General features: G+C 46.2%; 1 protein-coding gene across 1 annotated transcript in view; it reads left to right on the top strand.

Moving 5' to 3' along the window:
- Positions 1–18,592: 18,592 nt before the first annotated feature.
- Positions 18,593–25,677, top strand: part of LOC119445868 (fibroin heavy chain-like) — a 23,866-nt gene continuing 16,781 nt past the window's right edge. Inside the window, exons 1-3 of the mRNA XM_049664759.1 lie at positions 18,593–18,780; positions 19,501–20,590; positions 23,841–23,941. Of these exons, the coding sequence (XP_049520716.1) occupies positions 18,631–18,780; positions 19,501–20,590; positions 23,841–23,941 (1,341 nt within the window). The 5' untranslated portion in view covers positions 18,593–18,630. The remainder of the gene's footprint in view (positions 18,781–19,500; positions 20,591–23,840; positions 23,942–25,677) is intronic.

The following is a 25,677-nucleotide window of genomic DNA, read 5'->3' as shown; positions in this document are numbered from 1 at the left end:
AAACATGCAACACAATAGCTGACTGCATTGTTGTATGTGCAACAGTGCAATCTCTGAAATTCTTCTGAAGTTGTTGTACCGAGAAACATGTCCCAGTTTGCACCGAAATTTATTTCCCAACTTTATTATCGAATGCTGCCAACGTGCGGCGATAACCTACTAGAAGTACACATAGTTTTCCTATCAGCTTTGTCCACCAATACCTTGGCAAATTCGGTATAACATCTCGAGCAATGTAGGCGGATCTTCCAGCAAAATGTGATGCCAGGAGATTACTTAAAATATTCATTTCCATTTGTACACGCCGTGTTAGCCGGTACGCGTATTTAAACAAACCTGATTGCCACTTTTATTAATTATTGGTTGTGTCTTACCAGCCCTTGTTGCCAACGAAGGGCACTTGCATAGATTCTGCCATATGCTGTTCTGTAACGTGCAAACACTAACGGTACGTCGACGCTATCGCACTCCGCTTCTATCCGAATGTGGCGCTAGAACCGAGGCCATTTCCCTATGGTCTACAATAGAGCTGCATAACGGCGCACCAGTTGTGGTACGTAGCGTACGCCTGTCCAGAAAAAATTTGCTACATATATATATATATATATATATATATATATACATATATATATATCCTTCAAAATGGCGCCCTATACCGGCGCATTACTCAATTTTGTGAATTTTTTTTCGCAGAGATCTCACGACTTCCCACCTGGCCCACACCGTCTGAGAGATGTCATGGAACGAAAAAAGGAAACAAAGCCGATGTCACCGTCATGACCAATTCACAACACAATGCACAATAAAGAATTGAAACAGCATCGTTACTGCGTGCTTTGAAATCCTTTATTACCTACGCTGGGGCTTATCTAACCAAGCACAGCTGCTGGCACTGTCTTTACAAGCAGGCAACGTCAGTGTCTCTACTTTGCATCTGCTAGAATTGTAGGCGAATGATTTTGGGGCTTTACAACTGAGCCCCTGCATGGCGGTGTGGCTGTTTAATTATCACTAAAATGACTCTCACGTTAAAATGTGTCACTTTGACTTAATTGTATAGGTTGCACTAAGATTACACATTGAATCCTTGCACTGTCTCACGAATCAGAAGAATCATGGCTACAGGTTAAAGACGGAAACATTTACAGAGGCAGACATTGCCAGATTGGAAATGAAGCCGACGCTCTTTGCCGATAAGTCAGGGCGATATTGTTAAAATATGGAGGAGCACTACAGACCGAACTGCAGTGAGACAACACGCCGTACATAGAAGCTTGCGTCGCAGTTGAAATAGTTCGCTTCTATAAATTTTGTTCAGTTCATAAGGTGTCAAACTCACTCAAACTCACTCAGACACACACGTACCCGCGAGTTTGAATCTCAGTGAACTAGAATTTTGGTGAGGCTCCATCCAAGGTGCAAAAATACCGTATATTTTGTGAGTGAGTCTGGGTTAGTTCCGCTTGCGTATGCCAGCTTACGAAATAAATATATTCGAAATATTCAAACTCGGGGGAGGTTTCTATTACTTAGTCTACCAGGCACCACTTACCCTCGAGATCAGTAAATGTGCTTCTTGACAAATTCAATCATGCTTAAATGGTATTACATCTTGTTATCCTTCGATTTGTGGTTAACTTTTCTTAGTAAAGAAAACTGCACCTTTCGCTTCTGCCTGCGACACAGCGGCGTTCCACAATGAATTGAGGACATTTGTTCAGAGTACTTACGTGTATGTAAGTCTTCAACAAGTTCTCTTCAAAGCGAAAAGATTTCTTTGGCTTTTTCGCCTGTTTTCGTGATGGTCAATGGTGGCCAGACTTTTACCGCCTACGCAAAGTGCACGTGCTTTTGCAGAGCAGATTCGCGAAGTGCGCTCGTCGCTGAATGCCAGGGCTAGATATATGACAACGACAATCCATTTATTTGATAATGCATGACTATTGGATTGTCATGGTGTTGGCGAGAAAGTGGACGACATGAGTCACCGAGGTGACAAGTGCTTTAGCATTATGTGCCATTTGAACACGCGCAGGGGAAAACTAACGGGGTATTGCAAGAGAACAAAATCTCACGGCAGATTTCAAATGCAAACAAGGCAAACAAATGCAGTGCAAACAAGGTAATATACTTTCTACTATAAAATACGTACTAGTACAGGAAGTCGGTACACTAAACGTGTATGACATATTAGGTTTCACAATACTTAGCGCCAAATCACACTAATTCAAACAGTAATGAATGAAAAGAAGTCTGTGTTCATGACAAGAGAATAAGACGAATTCCAGGTACCAGAGAGAATGAATTAGCGAAGACATACGAGCATTGTAAGGATAGTGAAAGACATTTCTTTACACATAAAAACCGCGAATGGGAATATTGAGCACAGGCAACATCCAACAACAAGTATTAAAAATATATCTTAATTACAGTGATGAAAGAAAGATGCTTCCGAAAAAGTGCTTAAAAAAGCTACAGAAGATAATTGTTTATTAATGACTCAGTAGTAGAGGATAGTCATTTAGTAGGTTCAATATATGCCAGTTTATAAACTTCATTCGAGGGTTGGTTCTGGTTCTAATCATTATAAAGTTACTGTGCATCAGGCTGGGAGTTTTTCGCAGTGCTAGTGAACAATGAGACAAATAATTCGTGGTCGAATTTGTAGGATATAAATGTGAGGCGCTGTTATAAAATAGGAATGACTTCACATATGGCGCGTGTCATTGGTGGAAGTCAATCGTTCGATTTAGTGCGGCGAGACTGGACGAATTACACGGAAGATTCACGGTTTACCGATGATTGCCTCCGGAGCTTCGTCCACTCATCATCATTCACCCCGTGGATATGCGGTGTTTTTTTTTGTATTTATTGACCGGATGCCTAGAATCTTGTCCGCGTTAAAGCAAGCTGATGCGTGGTCGTGCTTGAAGTTTGCACGAAGCGAATTGCGCAATTGTGCAATAACTAGAGCGTGGTAATATTGATTCGGAGGTAACGCGACAAACTAAGCAAGCGATAGTTTTAGCGCCAATGCACCGTGCAACGAAGTTGGCGCGAAGTACAGACAGCAATAGCAGTGATTTCGCTTGAATTCTTCAGACGGTGTTCAAACTATACGCGAATGCTGGATGTGGCCACGACGCAGCACGCAATGCACTTCCTGCAAAGCAGAAGGAACAGCGGCCTGGCAGTTACCAGGGCGTCTCACAACGATGCCTTGATGTGGAGTGGAGTTGCAGGCATCGCACCTCAATGGTTCATCAGATGAGGCCGGCGAGAAATCGGCGGCGTTATTCAGCGCCCAGTGACAGAATTACTGCATAAACTACTTAGTGCGAGATGACAGATATTGCGTATCCATATATATATATATATATATATATATATATATATATATATATGTGAAGGAGCAGAAAGGGAACCAAGGGACCCGATTTTACTATTCATATCATAGGAAGCCAACAAACATAGACACCGAGGACAACACAGGGGAAATTATTTGTACTCACTAATGAAATTAAAGAAATGATAAATGCATGGAAATTAATATGGATGCGAAAACAATTTGCCGCAGGTGGGGAACGATCGCACGTCTTCGCATTACGCGTGCGATGCACTTACCATTAAGCAACATTGATGCTTTCAGGTAGCATATGCGGGTTTATTGACCAGTTGCATTCACCCCAAAAAATCACGTGCTGGTGAGGCCTGCGCCACAAAGGATGTTCCACATCCGCTACCAAGGTTTGTGAGTAGTGGCGCTGGCTAACACTCCCAGGGTTAATTGTAGTAGCAAAAACATAAATACCTCAGAAAGTGGATGGGAAAACGGCGCCGCGGTAGCTCAATGGTAAGAGCATCGCACGCGTAAGGCGAAGACGTGGGAGCGTTCCCCACCTGCGGCCAGTTGTTTTTTCATCCACTTTAATTTCCACTAATTTATCATTTCTTTCATTCAATTAGTCAGTACAAATAATGTCCCCTATGTTGTCCTCAGTGTCTATGTTTGTTGGCTTCCTATAATATATATATATGTATATATATATATATATTAAGTGTACTATCACGGCATTATTCCGGTGTTCACATACAGAGCAGAAACGTGGAGGTTAAGAACGACTCTCAAGAACAAGTTAATGACTGCACAACCACCAATGGAACGAAAAATGTGAGGCCTAACGTTACGAGATAGGGAGAGAGCGGTGTGGATCAGAGAACAAACGCGGATAGCCGATACTCTAGTTGACATTAAGCGGAAAACATGGAGCTGGACAGGCCATGTAATGCGTAGGATGGATAACCGGTGGACCATTAGAGTTACAGAATGGATACCAAGGGAAGGGAAGAGCAGTCGACGACGGCAGAAAACTAGGTATACAGGGTGATGAAGTTAGGAAATTCGCTTGCGCAAGTTGGAATCAGCTAACGCAAGAAAGGGGTAATTGGCGATCGCAGGGAGAGGCCTTCGTCCTGCAGTGGACATAAATATAGGCTGCTGCTGTTGATCTATATCCGTCATATCCATACCATACCATATCTATATATGTATCCCCATAGGACTTCATGCATACCGATGGAGCGCATCGTGCGCCGCGCTACAGACAGACAGACGGACCGGCGGACAGATTTCCGAGGTAAGTAGGCCTAATTGCTTGCGCTATAATAATAGATAACATTAGCGAGATGTTCACTGCCCGTTCCCGCTTAGACCAGTGCAAACATACAGCCTCTCAGCTGGGACGCTTGTCTTCTTACAGTGTGCGTCCGCAGAACACTCCCGTTAGCAGCAAAACGTAGAACCGCAGCCTGCTATCCTGCCTCCACTATCGCAGCGATTCAGCGTAGCGTTGACGACGCGTTATCTTCGATTCGTCTATTTTTCAGCCCAACGCGATCCGCGCCTCTTGAGGGCCTCCATATAACCTCCCGCGCGCGTGGCGCACAAGCGCCGTCGAGCGCGAACGCACAAAATAGGGGCGGCGCGAATACGCTTCTGTAGAATTGCTAGCACGATAAAATATTAGCACTCGTGTTAAGTTTACTGGCAGCAACATAACGTACCTGTTTGGGAGCATACATGCAAATCGCTTGCATGTAGGCTCCGTAGTACCTGTTTAATCACTCCAAATAATCGAGTAGGGCTGTGTTAAAAAAATTCACACGATGTGTCCAACAAAGGCTGACTAGAAAATATTTGTAAGGAGCCTTGCATTCTAAAACCCGTTACAGTGACAGCGACTGAGCGAATTTCAGATTAGGAACATTTGACAGTAGCGTAGTTCTCAACAATCTATGAGTTCTAGATAAGACATTTCCATTTTTTAAATAAAGCACTGCGTCAACCTTCCTTAAATAACGAGGGCTCTTGTGCAGGTTTTCAAAATAGACATAGGGCGTCCATGCGAAAGTAGAGCTCCGCTTCATTGTAGACATAATGCGGTGAACGTGTATTCTTGCTGCTCACTTGGTTTCATGTATTTATGTGTTCTAATGTTAAACATGACCCATAACTGTGTCCCTTGACAAGAATTCGTACAGAAGTCATGTTTACCTACGTAAGCAAATAGCCGAGCCTGGCGGCAAATGCTGTCGCGACAGAGAGCACCGGTGGGGAGGCTAACCAAATTGCACCTGGTTTCGCATTCTGCTCTTTGGGAAAGGGAAGACGGCAAAAATCAAAAAGAGAAGGAAAGCAAGAAAATGACGCACGCGCACAGAACAACGTTCACCTCGAAACGAAATGCGATCGCAGAGCTGATTCGTCTCAGTTGCGCAAGAGGTTTGGTGCATTTGAAACTTTAGATGCTGGGGTGGACAGCTCAGGAAAGAGAGCTATTTTATTCTCCAGTCGCCCTTTATACCTATACCAGCCGTGGAAGAAGCTTCCGGTGGTGGTAAAGGATGATAACAGTCGCCTTTCAGGCCAGGGCACGCAGTGGAAAGCAACACACATAAGAAAAACTGGCTTATATGCCATACCCACCTATACTGCCGCTGCATATGAGCTGGTTAACGGTACCGCTCTCTACGCGTTTTACTATGAAACAACAAACAAACCCTACTTAACTATCCTCGCTGGAAGAGATCATCATCAGCAGCCTATATTTATGTTCATTGGAGGACGAAGGCCTCTCCCTGCGATCTCCAATTACCAGTGTCTTGCGCTAGCTGATTCCACCTTGCGCCTTTAAATTTTCCAACTTCCTCACCCACCTACTTTTCTGCCATCCTCGACTATGCTTCCCTTCTCTTGGTATTCATTCTGTAACTCTAATGGTCCACCGGTTATCCAACCTACGCATTATATGGCCTGCCCAGTTCCATTTTTTCCCTGTTAATGTCAATTATAATATCGGCAATCTCTGTTTGCTCTCTAATCCACACCGCTCCCTTCCTGTCTCCTAACGTTAGGCCTAACATTTTTAGTTCCGTCGCTCTTTGCACGGTCCTTAACTTGTTCTCGAGCTTCCTCCAAGTTTCTGCCCCATATGTTAGCAGCAGTAGAATGCAATGATTGTACACTTTTCTTTTCAATGACAGTGGTGAGCTCCCAGTCAGGACTTGGTAATGCCTGCCGTATGCACTCCAACTCAATTTCATTCTTCTGTAAATTTCTTTCTCACGATCAGGATCCCCTGTGAGTAACTGACCTAGATAAAAGTACTCCTTTACAGACTCTAGAGGCTCACTGGCGATCCTGAATTCTTGTTCCCTTGCCAGGCTATTGAACATTATCTTTGTCTTCTGCATATCAATATTCAACGCCACCCTTACACTTTCTCGGTTAAGGTCCTGAACCATTTGTTGTAATTCGTCACTATTGTTGCTAAATAGGACAATGTCTTCTGCAAACCGAATGTTGCTGAGATATTCGCCGTTTATCCTTACTCCTAAGACTTCCCAGTCTATGAGCTTGAATACTTCTTTTATGCATCCAGTCAATAGCATTGGAGAGATTGTGTCTCCTTGCCTGACCCCTTTCTTGATAGGTAACTTTCTACTTTTATTGCGGAGAAGCAAGGTAGTTGTGGAATCCTTGCAGATATTTGCCGAGATATTCACGTATGTGTCCTGTAGTCTTTGATTACGCATTGCCTCTATGAGTGCTGGTATCTCTACTGAATAAAATGCCTTTTCATAATCTATGAAAGACATATAGAGAGGTTGATTGTACCCTGCAGTTTTCTCTATTACCTGATTGGTGACATGGATATGATCCATGGTAGAATATCCCTTCCTTAAGCCAGCCTGTTCTCTTAGTTGACTGACGTCAAGTGTTGCCCTGATTTTATTGGAAATTATCTTGTTGAATATTTTATACAATACTGAAAGCAAGCTAATGGGTCTATAACTCTTCAATTCTTTAACGTCTCCCTCTTTATGGATTAGTATAATGTTGGCCTTCTTCCAGCTTTCTGGTACACTTGAAGTCGTGAGGCATTTCGTATACAGCGCCGCAAGCTTTTCAAGCATGATATCTCCACCATCTTTGAATTAATCGACTGTTATTCCATCTCCTCCAGCAGCTTTTCCCCTGCTCATGTCTTGCAAGGCCTTTCTAACTTCATTGGTAGTTATAGAAGGAGCCTCTGTTTCCTGTTGCTCATCACTACTTTAAATGAAAGTAGCTTGTCTGCTCTGGGGACTGTACAGATCAGCATAGAATTCTTCCGCTGGTTTTACTGTCACCGAAATTGTTGATGATATTACCCTGCTTATCTTTCAGTGCATACATTTTGCCTTGTCCTATGCCAAATTTTCTTCTCATTGAGTTCATGCTGCGTCCATAGTTTACGGCTACCTCAATTGTTTCCACGTTATCATTTCGAATATCCCTTACTTTCTTCTTGTTGATCAATTTTAACAGTTCAGCGAATTCTATCTGGTCTCTCGAGTTTGACTCTTTCGTGTTTTGTTGTTTCTTTATTAAGTCGTTTGTTACTTGGGAGACCTTACCTACTGGTTGCCTTGGTGCCTTACCTCCCACTTCAATTGCTGCTTCAGAGATCAGTCTAGTTACGGTTTCATTCATTACCTCTATGTTATCTTCATCTTCCTGTTCTAAAGCTGCATATTTGTTTGCGAGCACCAGCCTGAATTTGTCTGCTTTCACCCTTCCTGCATCTAGGTTGGCCTGTTTCCTCTTGACTAATTTCACTCTTTCTCTCTTCAAATTGAGAGAAATCCTAGACCTCACTAACCTATGGTCACTTACTTTACCCTACCTAACACTTCTACACCCTGCACTATGCTGGAATCAGCAGAGAGTATAAAATTTATTTCATTCATTGTTTATCCATTAGGGATTTTCCAGGTCCACTTCCTGTTGCTGCGCTTCCTGAAGAAGGTATTCATTATTCGGAGCCTATTCCTTTCCGCGAATTCTACCAACATATCTCCTGGAAAAGATATAGGCCTTCAAATGCAGCATTATTTAATAAAGTGACAAACAGTCGAGAACCGTTCGGCCATTCGCTAGCATTTACAACCCCCATAGATGATTCCTGAACAATTTTTATCATTTATTATCCAGCGGATGCATATTTCACGTCGAGTTGGTGTGCGCGTGCTGCTAAATATGTATGACCATTGCTAATACTCACCGTGAATATTTTCATCGTTCAAACAACTGTTTCAATTTCAACATTCCTAAAGCCAGAAAATTACGTTATTAATGAAACCAGTTATTGCAATTGAACAAGTTTGTTAAAAAAGTTACAGGCCTGCGCGGCACACGCAGCACAGTGACAGCGTAAGTTGGTTGAGCGGCGCAAGAGTAGCTCCAATTTCGGCACCACGCACAACAAGGTCTTCGCGGCAAAGTGTCTTCGCCTCGATTTTGACGAGAGCGATCTGAACTGTACGCCCTGCGACGCTCGAGCTGCAGTTGTAATGCTCTCGGCACAGCAGTCTGCTGAGTCCGGTGATGCCTGGTTGTAGCCGCACACGTAGCTCTGCGATTCGCTTCTTGAGCAGTGGTTCGTACCTTGCGAGGAGACACCATAACGTGTACCGAAGAGAGACCCACAATATGCGGCGCACATCTAACATCGGGATAGCGTTGATTGCGCGCCTCGTCTGAATCGCATCGCGTCTGAATCGCATCTCGTCGCACGCGGCGATTGCAGGCACGTTAACTAGATAGCGCCACCATACTGTCCGATGCTCGGGTCGTCTGCGCCTGCGCGCCAGGCGCAGGGCGCGTATAAAGGGAATATTTCTTCTGCCTGATAGCAAGCCCTTGCGTGGCTCAGTCGTAAATTATCCGACTCCCACGCAACGGGCCTGGGCTCGATCCCAGTGGAGAGCGGGTAATTTTTTTCGCATTTCCCGCGATAGCGGCTACGGGGCGGAGGCGGCGGCATCATCGCGACCAGAAACGGTTATTGGAATGAGCCCATAACCGCTTACGCTGTAAAAAACATCGGTGTCAAGAAGGTTCAGCCTAGAATTCCCAAGGCTGTTCGCAGCCAGAGGATGAAGCTTAGGCAAAACCATGTGCCGCCGGTTATTTCTACGCTTGTCGATTATTCATACTGTCAGTGCAGAACACTCTGTCACAGGCCTCTTATGTGGTATTATTGGAAGGAAAATCTATGGACATCAGGAGTCACCGAGATTACTGAGTTAGACAAACCAATGAGCGTTATCAGCGGCGAGAAGAAAAACTTCGAGGTCGCTTAAGCTTCGCCTTTGAGAGTGGAACGTTATAGCATTTAAAGATCCCTGACTGCTTCTCACGCTTCCCAGCAACTGCAACATATGTAACCGTAAGGAAGAGGAAGAAAAACATTTATTAAAAAAAAGTAAATGAACAAGCAGGTGTCTTTCTGCTTGTGCTGGGAGGCGCCCTCAGTCCAGGGTTCCTGCTGCTATTGCTGTCTCCAGGGCCTGCCGCACCAGTTGTTGCTGGTCATGAGCGTCCGAGCTAGTCAGCACGCCTTCCACTCGTTGGGTGTGGGGTTTGGTATTTGCAGGGCTACCTGTACGTTGGGTAACGCGCATGTGGTGTGATATTCGGATGAGGAATCGTAAAAAAGCGGGTTTCAAGATTTGCGGTAGGTTCGAACAGCTGTTGGTGCAACTTTTTTTCTGTTCGTTTCCACATAGGCGTCATTGGCGTGGTGCGATGCACCGGGTTTTGCGCTAGGGCCTAATTTCTACTGGCGCCCGTTACAAAGGGAGGAGCACCATACGATCATCATCATAATCATCACGTTGGCTAGAAATGCTGCGTGCGGTTTTTGCCGACGCCGGGCACCTGCTCGCTCCAAGCCTGATTTAACGAGCGCGCAATGGGGAAGTGGGCGGAATATACAATTTTAGTTAACACTTTTACTTGAAAATACAAAAAAAAAACGATTATAGTTTGTTTCCAATGCAAATTTTTTGCCGGTTTACACTAGCCGAAATGATGGCTTCATTTTGGCATCAAGCTACCGATGCCCGACTGCATGGTTGGCTACTTCGGGGCTGCAATATTCGTCTGTTTAGCTATGTCACCCGGTGCAATCTGGCAAGACTAGGTTCGGAATGATTTTTCTCTAACGAGCAATTTCTATAACGGTGCCGCCGACGCCGGGTAGTCTGCGACGCGCATCCCTTAACGCTGTCGCGTTAAAATATGACGCACCAGTGTGCTTCTGTACATTTTCTTCCGGCTCCAATATGCGTAATGAAAACAGTTATCTACTTTAATGTAATTGAAAACATAATGAGTGTGAGATTGTCGCACAATGTCTCTCTTTTTTCTCTTGATATGCTGCAATTACCCCAATAAAACACAAAAATATGGCTGGGAATGGTGTAGATAGTTTAATTGAATAAAATAAATCAATGCCAGAATTTATACCGTTATACGATAGCAATCCTATGGACACTCAAGGTGCATTTATGCCATGAGCGTCATCGTGAGGTTCCATGTAAAGTCCACAAGCCATCTGCGGCGGTAGCACAGACTCCCTGCGCTGTGTTTTCGCGGCTTAGTTCTCGTTGATGCCAGCAGCAGGTCCAAGGTCAATTCGCTTGTTGATGCTTCTGGGCTTACTCACAACAGCGTTTTGACAGCCCGTGTCCGCGGTCATCAGCTACGTTCATGTTTGCCTGTCTTTTAACGTTGCCGTTTGTGCGAGGTTGGCGAGCCAGCAAAGCCAGCGCAGCAATACGCGATAACGGAATTACTGAATCGAGAAAGCGCGAGCAGCGCAGAGTCAGCGAAAACAAAACATTTAGACCGCCCGCGTCGTTGTCAACGGTGCAATGTCAATGAGTTCTTTTTCCTAAATATTAAGTGTAACTGGTGAAGTAGCATTTTCTTTCCTATTATAGTACAATACAAGCATGTTTTTATAACTGGCGGTTGAGTGTTACCGACAGAATTTAAATGAGGAGTGCCTTCGTCATCGGCCAAGTACCTGAATGTACCGGGGGAGTCTCTAATTGTGTCCTGCATTTACCTCAATTTCTCGATTACTAAGGCTCTGTTCGCGATAATATTGACACCTTAGAGATACTCGAGCACTAATCCATCACTTTAACTTGACTGAGTATTTGCCTTTTGCATCCCTTTAACGGAAGTGAATTTTCTTTTTCTCAAAATGAGCATTTGAATTCTTAGTCGCGAATCTATTGAGAAGTTTGCCAGTTAGCTTGTCTACACGAAGTATCTAAGCATGAACTTAGACACCTATGTGAACATCGTTTATTGTGATTTTCGACGCGAAAGCGTCAAAGGGCCCCTTAAGCGACAAAGCCGGAGTCTGTCATCTGTAGGAGCGAAAAGGCACCTAATTTCTGATTGGCTGCGACGCTACGTCCGAAGCGCGCCTCGACGGAGCAGAGCCGTCGAAAGGGGAACACCTATAGCGCGCCAGGTGTTCCGCGAGGGGAGAGGGCATCGACGCGACGCCGCGTCACGCTGGCTATCAACCTCGGAAGCCTGTGCTATCTGCGCGTTCCTTGTCCACGCAAGCTCTCGCCTGCGTTCTAATTGCACCTCGGTAAGGCCAAATGAAAACGCGAGAAGCGTCTCAACGCGCTCGCTTGCTCGCGAGCAGTTTATAACTCCAAGGACCGCTCAGCGGCATTCTGTTGGATCTTAATGTCTTCGCATTCACCATTCATAAAAAGTGCTTCACTCTCCTCGGATTTTTTCTTGCTGTTATTTTTGTGTGTGATTGTGCAAATTGCGGCAAAAGCTGCCAGCAATTGCTTCGTCAGAGCACCACTTGTTATGTGAGGCATAGCGTCAAGCATACGGCAAAACAGCTGGATGATAGAGGATAGAGGACAATTGGTAATATATATACGCACCTTGTAACGCAGGAAATAATTGCAAGGATGGATTTTAATGTTTTTTGGAGACACTTCGCGCCAGCCACTCTCCGTCACCCGGCTGTCTCACGCGCACAGTTTGTTCCTTGACACATTTAGCTGTTTATCACGGAGGAAATTGAGGCGCGGACAGAGCCCATCTCTCCTAAATTCCACTGTCTTACAAAGTACGAGTTCTAAGTGGACAATGTATTGGAAAATTTTGGTACTTATGAATATCGCAGTAAATTACACCGCTAGAATTCAATTAGGCTTGTCCAAACAAACGAATTCTGATTAGCAACCTTCGTAAAAAATTCCGCGGCTGTAAAATTGCAAAGATATGGCACCCATACATCAGCACAGCCAGCAAAAGTTCGCGCGGGCTTTCAAAATATAGTAGTTGTGAGTAGGATGCTAGAAGCTTAGAAAATAGAGAGAGAAACAAAAGAGAGGAAACGCAGACGCACGCCTTGTTTGCTACCCTGCACTGGAGACATCCCAATAAGCTCCCAACATGGTAGGCTCCGTAGCGATACCACGAATAATTATTCAGGTAATTCGGCCTAAGGCTTTATAAGTTAATTCTGCCGTAAAACTGTGTTTGCCTTGAATGACAATAATTACACCTGATTAAGTGCGAAAATAAGGGAAATTTAGAACATAACAAAAGAACTTTCTATAATCTGGGTGACCTACTCTAATAGTGGAGGAGTGTGTCATGTATTGTGTCGGAGCGCGTGGGCTTTGGATAACACGTTACTTGTGTCGAAGCGCTTCCGGAGCTGAAATAGAAGTAGCCTTGTTGCTTACTTCTATCTTTTTCCTGTTAGCGGTTATTTCCCGACTGCGTGCTGTGACTACGGTGCACTCTTAGATCCGGTTAGGGATTCCACCAGCCACGCTGGAGGACATCGTGGTGCCAGTGGTCGCCGTAAAAATTGGGTTAGAGGAAGTGGTATGTTCGTGGTATGCGAAATACATTTTTATACGGTGCCCATGGAAAACAGGCAGTTCTGAAGCATTTGGCAAATTAGAAGCTTAGGGTTCACCGACTTAGACTTACAGAGAAACTTCTACAGCAATGAGGTTTCGCTATCCGACCTGGCACTTCAGGTACTTACGCCATGACGACTCCCAGCGCGTGAGTAAAAACCTACAGAATAAGACACAATACGAGCGCAATATAGCTAATTTTCGACACAAAAATCAATGAACCTATACAAATAAATGATCGAGACACTTCCGCCTCGAGTATTTCCATAAAAACAAAATCCACGGGCACCTGTTGCTTTTATTGCCTTTACCCATAGCAAAGGGCATCTATCCATAACCTGGACGCCTCAATTTGCTTAGAGGCTGCCAAGTGTTAGTGAGGAAATATAAGAATGCTGGCAGGAAAAACTCCTGCTAAACTGTAAAACTATTCCTATCTGCTTCTATACCATTCATTCTCCTAGCCGTAAAATATGGGTCGAAAACAATTCGGGCCACCCCATTTCGCCTGTTTTTCACGCGACGTCACCTCGCATCTAATATGACGTGAGCACATTCATCATGCATGATTAGGCTGAACAAACGAAAAATCATTACTTACGATTCGGCGCCTTTTTCACAATCAGCCCTCCGCTATAGGTCAAAATTTTTCGGGATGCACCCACTGCCCCGGTCTGTCAGGCGACCTCACTGAACCACGGCAACTCACCACGCGAAAGCGACGTGTACGCAATAAAGCTGCCCAATAATATGCAAGACAAAACAAATTCTTTTTTAATAGACGGAGGTCATAGGCTTCTTGGAGCTACCGGGAAGATTGCATTTCTCTGCGTATCATAAAAACGTTTGCATGACAGTGCAACGTTGTTGAGCCCTTTTAGCGCCTATACGACACCACTGTACCAACTTTTCTTCGCTGAGGGTCCGTTTTAGCAGCATTTTTACTACCATTTTTGACCAGCCGCCAGAAACTAAGCAAGGGGAAGCAGCCTAATTCCACACGCCGACGCCGCCCTCCTCATCCGGTTACCTACTTTCACTGCGCTAGCTCAGACCTATCGAGACCCTCTCCACTTGTGTTTGCTCCTCGATACTTGGCAGCCAATAAGATGCAAGGAACCTGTCAAGGCAGTAAATGGTATTTGCTATCAAAGCGAACAAAATGGACCTTAAACCAATCAGTGAAGCATTTAGTTGGGCTGTTGGAACAACGATGTAGGTCACCGCCGCATGCACGCGTTGGTGGTTACGGAAATTTGACGTCAGGATATTAAAACAAGGATTGGAATAGTTTTACGCTATACGGTCGCTGGGAACTCCTAGGCAACGCCGACGCTCAAACGCGGCCTCGCTAGAACGCCGCAGAAACGCTGCTGCTGTCGTCGAGAGCGGCCGCGGCTCAAATAAGAACAGCAGAAGCCGTTCTCACGTGCATTAGGCAGCGGCTGAGATCGAAATTCCTACTTTTTAGGCGAAACATTCTTTGGCTTATCTTATATCACGAACTTCGCGGTAAATCGGTACGTTCCTTCCTCGCATTGTTCCTGGCCTCACCAAGATTCATATTTACGAAGGCAAAATTGAACCTCAGTCTGCAAAGAGCTGCAGCGTGACCCTTTAAGTATTAGGCAATATGCACGCACACGTTTCCAGTTTTCCCACGCCAACACCAATTGCCTTACCGAGACGATCGATTCTTCCTTCCCGCTGATTTAACACTGTTTTATGTGTGGGTAGCGTAACATAGAAAAAAAAATGAGCCATTCCACTCTGTGAAGGTGTACGACCACCGAAGCTGTTCAGCACATGACGCAGAGCGCACGACTTGCGTCGTCTTGCATAGCAAGCCGCTTGCGACTGGCCTCTCGGGAACGATCGTCATTGGTGTTTGTCGCCCGCCGTCGCCGATTGCATTTTCGCATCTGTTGTCGCTGTCGCTCTTCGTAGGCGCGCTGCTCCTCGGGAATGCGCAATGCGCGACCTCCCCATTACGACGAGAGAAGGGAAATTGAAAAGGGAGAATGGCAGCTCGCCTTGCCGCCCACGCACGACGGTGCCGCCGCCCCGGGAAGAGAAGTAAACTAGTCATGCAAGAGCTTGGAACGACGACAAAGAGAGGGCGCTGTGCACGTAGACATGGCGGACGCGGCTGCACAGCGGTAAATCTTTGAGAAACCTTTATTATCTACCAGAGAGTCTACTGTTTTTGAAAATGGGGCATATTGATGACTAATTTACTCAAAATGCATATCCAAGTGATGAGACGTATAAGATTTTTGCTTAGAATGAAGCGATCTTACATCATATTCGGGACCGGAGTTTTTGCTTACGCAATTGTAAAATTTATTGAAGCCTAGCCATATCGCTGTAATTGCTTCTCATCATAGCGAGAGCAGGCCAGTTTCTTCCATTTTTCCTCCCTGGCCCCTAGTGCTTTGAAATGGCCCACGCTCCCCTAATGCAATGCAGAGTAAAACGAAAAAGCTTGCTTAGCACGAGCCACAAATCCCAGGTATACCTGCCTAAGTATGTTTCGTTCTATGAGACATCAGACGCGTCATGTAAGTAGTTGCATCTACTTGCAAGCGGGAGACACAAGCCATGCTAGTTTACCAAGCCCTCGGAGAGATGGAGCGAATACGTTTTCCGGGAACTTCAAATTTTGCGACACCGTACACTGTAGATTGTGGATGCTTTTCGATGTGCAACGACGATATACCACTCTGCATTATCTGTTTTCTTGTGCAAAGTATGCCAATTGAGTGAGTAATAATGGCTATTTATGCAACAGCGGCTTTGCGAAACTCCGCATTATGGGCTAGTGATGGGAGTAAACATCAGCCATTGCGCAAAGCAAAGCCTTATGGCTAGCACCAGCTTTTAATTTTTGATGATGCTGAGGCACGCAATGCGTTATCAGAATCGTGTCCTACGTATGACGCGGGTTTTGCTGTACTAGCCGCTACATCCAGAGCTTCAATACTATAATTATTAAGCTATGAGGCGATAATACTTTTCAAGTTGATAGTAAGGCTATGCTACAATTCATGCGGTTCTATACTGGGCTAATACTTTATTGTTGCTGCTTTTATGACGAGAGCAATCATTCTATATCTACGACAGTCCTCGCTGGTCATCCTGCTACATATTTTACCAGCTGAGTGATATCACACAATTGTTTTTGTCAGACCCTGTTCTTGAGTCTATTACTCGGGCCTATGACTATCACTTGATTCTTCATATTTTTATAGTGAGTTCTTCAAGCGTGTACTTACCATGTGTCTCCGGCCTCGACAAAGGGTACATACGAGTTTGCATAAAATGGTGCTTTATCCTTCTACGAAAACGTTCCTTCTTCAATTACATGCTGACCACATTCGAATGAATATTTTCGTTCGTACCTGGGGGGATTTTCATCCTCTTTTGCAGTTAGTGCGTGTGCACCCTGAAATCAACAAACTTAATTTATTGGTTTAAGAAATGTCACTTAATATTTGTATGGGCTTTAACAAATTATACATCGGGACTATGATTTAAATGTTCAAACCAGAGCATATATCCTCCATATTTGATTCAAATTCAATATGTTGACGTATTCGTTCGTAGAAAGAGAGATAGAAGGAAACCATTTAGTTAATTTTCACGAACGAATTTTTCCAAATTGTGGATAACACGTGTGTCGGAATGAAACGCCGAACTTTATGAACGATATATTGCAGTCAAATGATTTCCCAAATAAAGGACATACATCATTAAAGCGAACACTAGGCATTTATAATTCTTGGAAGTATCAATTGAACATTGCTGTGAATGTCAGGAAACTAATCAAAAGGGTGGCAACGAGGTAGTTAGAGCGCAAGGCTGCAGCCCTGTGACTGTTTGTTCAAGTCCAGGTATGCCTGCTCCAATACATTTTCTTTTTCCGTTACTTCGTGCTTGAACGAAAACCTAATGCACATTCGAATAAACAAGCATGTGCGGCCTATTTCTTTGCTTACAACTCAAGTTTACCAAAAGATCTGCTTTTTCCTCCTTAGCTGTACAATAAACAGGCAACCTTGCTTGATGCCATAAAGCTGTGGTGCTTTATGATATCAACAAGCAAGCATGATCGGCCAATTTCTCTGCTCACAACTCAAGTTAACAAAAAATTGCTTCGTCCTCCAATTAGCTGTATCATTAACAGGCAGCACTCCTTGATGCCATGAAGAAACGCAGGCCGTGAATCAAAAGAACACTCTTTATTATAGCTGCGTTTGATTTAGAACAGCAATGCTTTCACATTGCAAAAGTAAAATGCAGGGGGCGGCTTAGCCCTAATGTTCACGACGTTCCCTGCAAAGAAAAGAAAAACGTTCAACAAGTAATAACTTGGCAGCTTACGCAATCGCCCGCCTCCCGATTGACAACTTTTGTACATTAACTAGCAGTAGTCGGCGCACGTAATTGCCGCGCCACAAACTGGCGATGCACTGGCTCGGGATCTTTCTCTTCATGCAGGCAAGGACATTCGGCGACCTTTTCGGAGACGTCTCTACCAGCCCACCAATCTCAATCGACAGTGTGATAGCGTTACGGTTCTCACTTGAAAAGTGGCCGTTCAAATTTGAATGTCGCGTTCAGGGATCCCTTACGCGAATGGTGATGAATACTAGAAAGCTTTGCCACTCAGCAAGAGCCGGTGAAGGAGCGAAGAAAAAGCACAAAGAAAAGAATCAAAGTGATACGAGTCCTATACGCCAGCATTAACAGGCGTGCATCCCAATAAGAAACCAGCTGATAACACGTGCCTCCCCAACACTTCTTAGGCCGAGGACGCTCTCGATTGAGCTTGCGTCGAGGCTTCGGGCAACTGTGCCATACGTGACAGTTTTCTCTCATCGATTTCCTCTCAACGCGATACTTCACCGCGGGCATCTTGCCACAGAAATTCGTAATGAACAGGAAAGGACTGAAAACTTGAACGTCAGGTAACAAACCTGGTAGCGCTTGTGCTACCTCACCTGACATCAGTGTGCGCTAACTGAAACCAGTTTGCTACGCCTCTTAGGCAAAATGAAACCCTCGCCGCCACGCATATTTCCTTCTTTTTTTACTTTTTTAAAAATCGTTTCAGTTATTCTCTAAACAGTGTTGATGGCGTCAGGAGGGTGAAGATAAACGCCATCGATAAGGTGCACGTGTCAAGGTCAGGGTGTCGCTTCGATCCTGTATAGCGAACCGTAAGCTACGATTCCGATCCTCTCCCTTTTCTAGGGGCAACAGAGGCACGGTGTGTTACAAGGAACAACTGGCGCATGTTAGAGAGTTTCGTATAATATGCGGGAAAGACACATCGCCTTATTTGTCGTCTTTTTCTTTTTACTTCACAGGCAAATAGCTGAACGCCGCCATCGAGACTGGTATAAAACGGGGCTGCAGAGGCAGAGATGGCAGCAGTTGGACCGTCAGCCACTGAAAGGAACCATGGTGAGAACTTTTCTCCAGTATCTCAAAGGGGCTTAAGAATATGAGGGTTTACCACGCAGTTTTTTTTTCGCCTGCTCCATTTCCACGGCAACATTAAAATCAACAGGGGAGACCTTTCCTAAAACAGATAACTACGAGCTGGTTTTGTGCACAAGGATTGCAAATACATGCTTTTTTATTAGACAAGGCTGCTATGCTTGCAGAGATAGCAGAGGGCCTCTATGAAACCTTATTTACTGGTGTGATTATAATGTTTTAAAAATAAAAACAGAGAGAGTCGTTATTATGCTACGGACGGAAATAGAACAAGCAGTCAGAAGCATGTTACTGCGAACAAGGAGTCAGTGCAGGTTCTACCAATTTTATAACGCATATAAAATTGATGTTAATTGCTCATAACTACAGGAACTTCGTGCTTATCTAGTTCAAGTAACTATGTGATAAATAAAACTCGAAGACTACAAGTTGCCAAAATTAAATTCAATGACTCATTCAGTGTTCTAAACTAAAAGCTACATCTTCATTAAAAGAAAAACACTATTCCTTGCTTCCGGGATACTTTTCATCCCCTCAAGATCCGTAGTATGCATGCCCCAAAATCTTATCACACAGCTCTTTTGATACCCCGCTTCACGATATGTTCACAAAGGAATGGTGAACGAGAAAGTTCTCCGTGTTCCCATCAATTTGCTTCAAGGTGGCCTTCCATTTTAATTGTAGATCCGTGCCTGCATTGTCCTGGCTCTCGCCACCAGCGCCATCGCTGGCCACGTCGGTGGCTACGGCCTCGGCTACGGCCTCGGCTATGGCCTCGGCTCCGGCTACGGCCTCGGCTATGGCCTCGGCTCCGGCTATGGCCTTGGCTATGGCCTGAGCTCCTACGGTCTTTCCCACGGCGTTGGCTACTCCGGTCTCGGTCTCGGCTACACCTACGCCCCAGCTGCCAGCTACGCCGTCGCTGCTCCAGCTGTTTCCCGTACTGTCTCCACCTACCACGCTGCCCCAGCTGTGACTACCGTCGCTCACGCTGCCCCAGTCGCCACTGTTGCCCACGCCGCTCCAGTTGCCACCTATGCCGCTGCTCCAGCTGTCGCCACCTACGCCGCTGCTCCAGCCGTGACCCGCGTCGCCACTGTTGCCCATGCTGCTCCAGTTGCTACCTACGCCGCTGCTCCAGCTGTCGCCACTTACGCCGCTGCTCCAGCCGTGACCCGCGTTGCCACCTACCAGGCTGCTCCAGTTGCCACCTACGCCGCTGCTCCAGCTGTCGCCACTTACGCCGCTGCTCCAGCCGTGACCCGCGTTGCCACCTACCAGGCTGCTCCAGTTGCCACCTACCACGCTGCCCCAGTCGCTACCTACGCTGCTGCTCCAGCCGTGACCCGCGTCGCCACTGTTGCCCACGCCACTCCAGTTGCCACCTACGCCGCTGCTCCAGCCGTCACCACTGTTGCCCACGCCGCTCCAGTCACCACTTACGCTGCTGCTCCAGCTGTCACCACTGTGGCTCACGCCCCAGTTGCCACCTATGCTGCTGCTCCAGCTGTCGCCACTGTGGCTCACGCCCCAGTTGCCACCTACGCCACTGCCGTCCATGCTGCCCCAGCTGTCGCCACCACCACTGTCGCCCACGCTGCCCCAGTCGTCGGTGCCTACCACGCCGCCCCAGCCTACGGCTATGGTGTTGGCAGCCTCGGCTACGGTGTTGGAAGCTACGGTTATGGCCACGGTCTCCTCGGCTACGGTCTGAACTACGGCTACGGTCTTGGCTCTCCCTTCGACTACACCACCCTCCTCCGCAAGAAGAAGTGTGAGTACATGATATCAATATAATAGTCTTTGATCATGAAACGAAATAGACAAATGTTGCCAAATATCGGAAAAGCTTTACTTAGCCTAATGGGTGTGGAGATGTGTTACGAACTTGTCGGCTACCTCCCTTAAGAATTGAAGCTAGGAATGGGGAAATAGGAGGCGATCCCACAATTTCAGGACTTTATAATAATTCTTTCTGCAACTCCCAATGAAGTAAACGATACATTAATAGTCGCATTCGCGTCTGCATGAATGGCTGAATGAAACGACGCGACTACTCAATGTTTCGTTCTATTGTTCATAACAGTTTAGAGATGGAGTGTGTGTGTGTGTCAAGACTAGAGGAAAACAACCAATAAATTGTTTTTGTATGTTTTCTCTTTCTTTCAGAAATTGCTGCCCTAGGAACTACTGCATTCGTCAAATTAAGGATGTAAATTCAACAAATTTAGGCCATTTCTCATCATGTGGGTCGTTACCACAGGTCGAAAGATGGGTTTTAATAAAATTTAGTATTTTCAATTTTATTATTTCAAGTTTTGTATTTATTCGTTGCCATATAGTGTGCGTTACACTGTCCTCTGTTCCTTACTCTTGTGGACAAATGAAAGTGAATTAGGGCCACCAAAGCATTCACTCATATAAAGATTGCTTCCTTTGCCAGGAGTATAGTGCCTTGCATCGTGAAATTTTATTTACCTAAGGAGACGTGCTCCTTCAAGTACCCCTTCTGCACAAAAGAAAATATTTCATCAGTCCCTGGTATCGTCTGGAAAAGAATTTTGCGGCAATGTCACCATATTCCTGAAAATCTTTCCGGTGCGTAACAAAAGCACCAGTGTGAAAAGCAACATTGCAAGGCGCTTAAGCCAGGGTCGAGAATTCGCAGCGCAGTGCTCCTGCGGACGCTACTTGTACACCCAACTCAATAAAAGCATAATTACCCATAACCAAAACAAGAATGCAGTGTGTGGGCACCCGCTATGCCAAGTGAGAACATTGATTCGCACAGACACAGGAGAAGTGCCTTAAATTAGGCCAGAAATCCATGGTGACTCTCAAGAGGCATGTCGCTTATCTATGAAAGGCCGTTTACCGTCAACTGCCCTTAGATCGCTAGGTCCTAATTTTCAACATTGCCACAGTATAATATGGTGCCCAGGACACTCGGGCCTCGTAGGCAACGAATGGGCTGATGACCTAGCTCGTGACCTTTGCAACCGAGCGGAACCGCCCTGCTCACACTCCTTGCCTATACCACAACACCCACGCGAAATGATGTAACGCCAGCGTTTGACACGATAAAAATACGCCTCCCCACAAAAATCCTTAAACGGAGAAGAGGCCACAAGCCTAAAAAAGTTCTCGCAGTTTCACCTTAAAGGCGAAGCATCAATTGCGATAGCAAATTTGTAGAGAGCTATACGGAGTAATGATAGTAGCTTAATCAGCTGTATAAACTTGGACATGCAGCAGCACCGGCAACACACAGCACTGTTGTCGACGCCGTCGGCGTTTTGCCCGCGTTCGCACGAAATGCGTGCGGCGTTGGTGACTGTTGCCGGAGCCTCTGATATAAATAGGCACTTGGTGCCGCAGCTAAACGTCGCCTCCCCCCCCCCCCCCCTGGCCTTTCGCGCGTCGGAAGAGGGCGCGTTTGCTCTACATATATGGTGATTGTAAAGGAGGAAAGAGACAGAGACGCCTACTTCTGCAGCCCTCAAGGGAGCACGGCGCAGAACGCGTGTTTGTTCTCCGCCGTGCGTTCACTCCCCGTGAAAGCGCGCGTCCCTCGCGGCCTTTCACTCGCACATACAGCGTGCGGCGGCTCGCGGCGACGATTTCATCTCCATTGACGTCATACGGAAACGCACGGCGACGGCGACGGCGACGCCGACGGCGGAAATCTGCTTTGGAGTGTCCATATAATTGCTGTCGCAATAAAAAAAATACAGACCGATGTTTATCCGCATCTCTTAAAACTTCACGCAATCTCCCCTACACAACCTCTAGCTATATTCTGGTCCAACTTTAGAAGGCAGCGGCATTGGCACCTCAAAGGCGGATGCACATCAGCTTCCACCAATGGGCGAGCATTCTAGACAGACGGCATGACCCCGACGGCCGGTGAACCCGCAGACGGAGAACATGGCAGGCAGCCCGCGCTTTGAGCTGCGCCGAGTCGCGTCTGCGGGACAATTTCTGTAGTCGCTGAGGCAATCGGCTGTCGCGCTTCGGTCATCTGGCCAGGGCCTCCTGCCTTGTTAAGTTGTACCCGACTATAGATGCCCGTGATGTGGAGGCGGACCAACCCTTTCCCACATTTCGCGGACATGTGAAAGAATGCTAATAGAGTTAGCTATTCAGACTACCACAAACATTAGCGGGGCAGTGGGAGGTACCGCTCACCAGCTCGGACCTGGGGTGCAAACGAAACTCCTTCAGCAAGTCGACTTCGGGGTGCAGAGGTGCAGAGGAAATCGGGGTGCAGAGGAAACTACTTCAGCATGGCCAATGGAGCCCAGGACTAAGGGTTTCGCCAATCTTCTACTACTACTGCTACTACTACTACTACTACTACTACTACTACTACTACTACTACTACTACTACTACTACTACTACTATTACTACTACTACTACTACTACAGATTACATATAAATAGGCCTCTCTGCGTGCGTAGAAAGCCACGATCTATGTTGCTCGCCATTAAGTGAGTTGCTGCAACCTTCGCTTACCTGGATAAAATTCCTGGTGCGGCAGCAGCATTTCGATGGCGGCGAAATGCAAAAACTTCCGTGTACCGTACATTGAGTGCACGTTAAAAAAAACCAAGGTGGTCAACATAATCCTGAGTCCCCCATTACGGCATGCCTCATAATCATGTCATGGTTAATGCACGTAAAACTACAGAATTTATTTCAATTTTTAACAATGGTGCCATCTGTTCTCGCGACACACGAATAATCAAACAAGGGCTCCTTTCCTGTACACAACGTGTGGGTAGAGCGTTTGCAAATATATAAGTGATAATGCTATAACACGTTTTCATTACATGCGTTTTTAGGCAATGACCCCCTCTGAACGATTTCAAGAGACGTTTCACGTCGAAATTGGCGGCGCATCTATCCTTTGGGGATATTTGGCAACGTTAATGCGATAAGCAATGTACCTCATGATGGGTGCGTAATTGGTGATACGTTTTATATGTCATAGTGATTATTATGATAAGTGGCACATACCCAGTGGAACATATCGAGCGATCTAAGGCGGCTTCGAAGAGGTTCAATGAAGAGCGCCACCCAGTGATCCAGCCCGGCAGGGGCATCTGCGTGAGCAGGCGTTTGGTGCGTTTCGACACCACGGACCCGCGCACATGGGAGTTGGATCCTACCGCGTGTAACCGTGCGCGGCTTAGCCGTATCTGGGGACAAAGGGATCTGGGGGGCTGAGCCGATTTCGGGTGTTTAGACCTTGATATCTCCTCGACGGAGGCACCAGATCCATCTGGCCTCAGTTTCACGTAGATGGCAACCCCCGGACTGGCTCACCCGGGAGAAATGGGCAGTCGATTTTTCGTGTCCTTCTTCCCGACCTTTTCTTTCTCTGCCACTTTTAATGTTTCCTGTCTTCTATTCACTTTGTCTCACTTCCGAGTTTCCAGGTGGCAAGAGTTAACCCTGTGTGGTGCAACCAACCTTGGTTACACATATTTTGTTATAGCAATAACCTACAGTTGGAGTCCGCCGGATATGTTTGTTACAAGTCCTCCGGCGTCCCCTTGTTGGGCTCCATGGTGGGTGGCTGGCGTTGCTGGTGTAAGCTCCACATATCCTTGTATCTAGTTTCTTCGCAAGACTCCGTCATTGCCTTAAAAACAGAGGGCCTACCACAGATGTGTTCCAGTTCTTTGGACATCAAAGGCAAAATTTCCTACTTTTACATGACGTTCAATCCCCAAAACAAGAAAAAAAGTACGTACAATCTGATCTTTTCTTCTTGATTAATCCCGCAGGGGCGTCTGCGCAAGCAGGCGTTTGGTGAGTTGCGCCACCACGTACCCAAGCACACGAGGGTTGGACCCTCCCGCGTCTAACCGTGCGCGGCTTAGCCGTGTCCGGGGAAAAGGGGATCCTGGGGGTTGAGCCGAAGCCGGGTGTTTGGACCTTCATGGCCCCTCGGCGGAGGCAACACACCTCTTTGGCCTCCGCTTCACGTAGACGGCACCCCCGGACTGACCCACCCGGGGGAAATCGGTAGTTGCCTTTTCCTGTTTCTCTCTCCAATCTTCGTCTTTCTCTCTCGCCTTTTTATCTTCCTGTCGTCTACTCTCTTCTATATTACTTCCGACCTTCTTGGCAGCGAGGGTTAACCCTGTGTGAGGAGCCAACCTAGGTTACTTCATATTCGGTTATAGTGGTGACGTACAGTTGGCGTCCGCAGGACTTGTTTTCTATAAGACCTGTGGCGTCCCCTTGTTGGGCTCCATGGTGGGCGGCTGGCGTTACTGCCGAAAACTGCAAATTTGGATGGATAGATCCTTTCCCAAACTCCCTGATCGCCCTCAGAAACGAGGGCGCACCGAAGAAGTATTTAAATTTTTTGGCCGTAACACCGAGAACTTCCCCCGCTATCAAGTAATTCACTGTGAGAAACCAGGAAAGACAACGAGAATGATCTCGCCTTTCCTCGTTTCCAAATGTCTAACTCAGACAATTGGCCCAGGCTACCAGGCATCCAGACTAGCAAGTGGGGACCTTCTTTTGGAACTTCACGACAAAAAGCAACATGAAAAACTATCTAACCTAGTGTCTCTTGGGGACATACCCGTTTCAGTGACCCCACACCGCACCATGAACACCATCCGCGGTGTAGTTTCCGATGTTGATCTCATGGAGCTTACTGAGATTGAACTTCTGGAAGAATGGAAAGAACAGAATGTAATCAACGTAAACGGATCAGAATGAGGCGTGATGGTAAAGAAATTGACACTAAGCATCTAATACTCACATTCGGTTCCAGTGTGCTGCCAGAAACCATCGAGGCAGGTTACATTAAAATCAGAGTAAGGCCGTACATCCCC

The sequence above is a fragment of the Dermacentor silvarum genome, chromosome 3, assembly GCF_013339745.2.
Source record: "Dermacentor silvarum isolate Dsil-2018 chromosome 3, BIME_Dsil_1.4, whole genome shotgun sequence".
NCBI lineage: Eukaryota > Metazoa > Arthropoda > Arachnida > Ixodida > Ixodidae > Dermacentor > Dermacentor silvarum.
The sequence above is the reverse complement of the archived record's forward strand: the minus strand, read 5'-3'. Positions and strand labels throughout refer to the sequence as shown.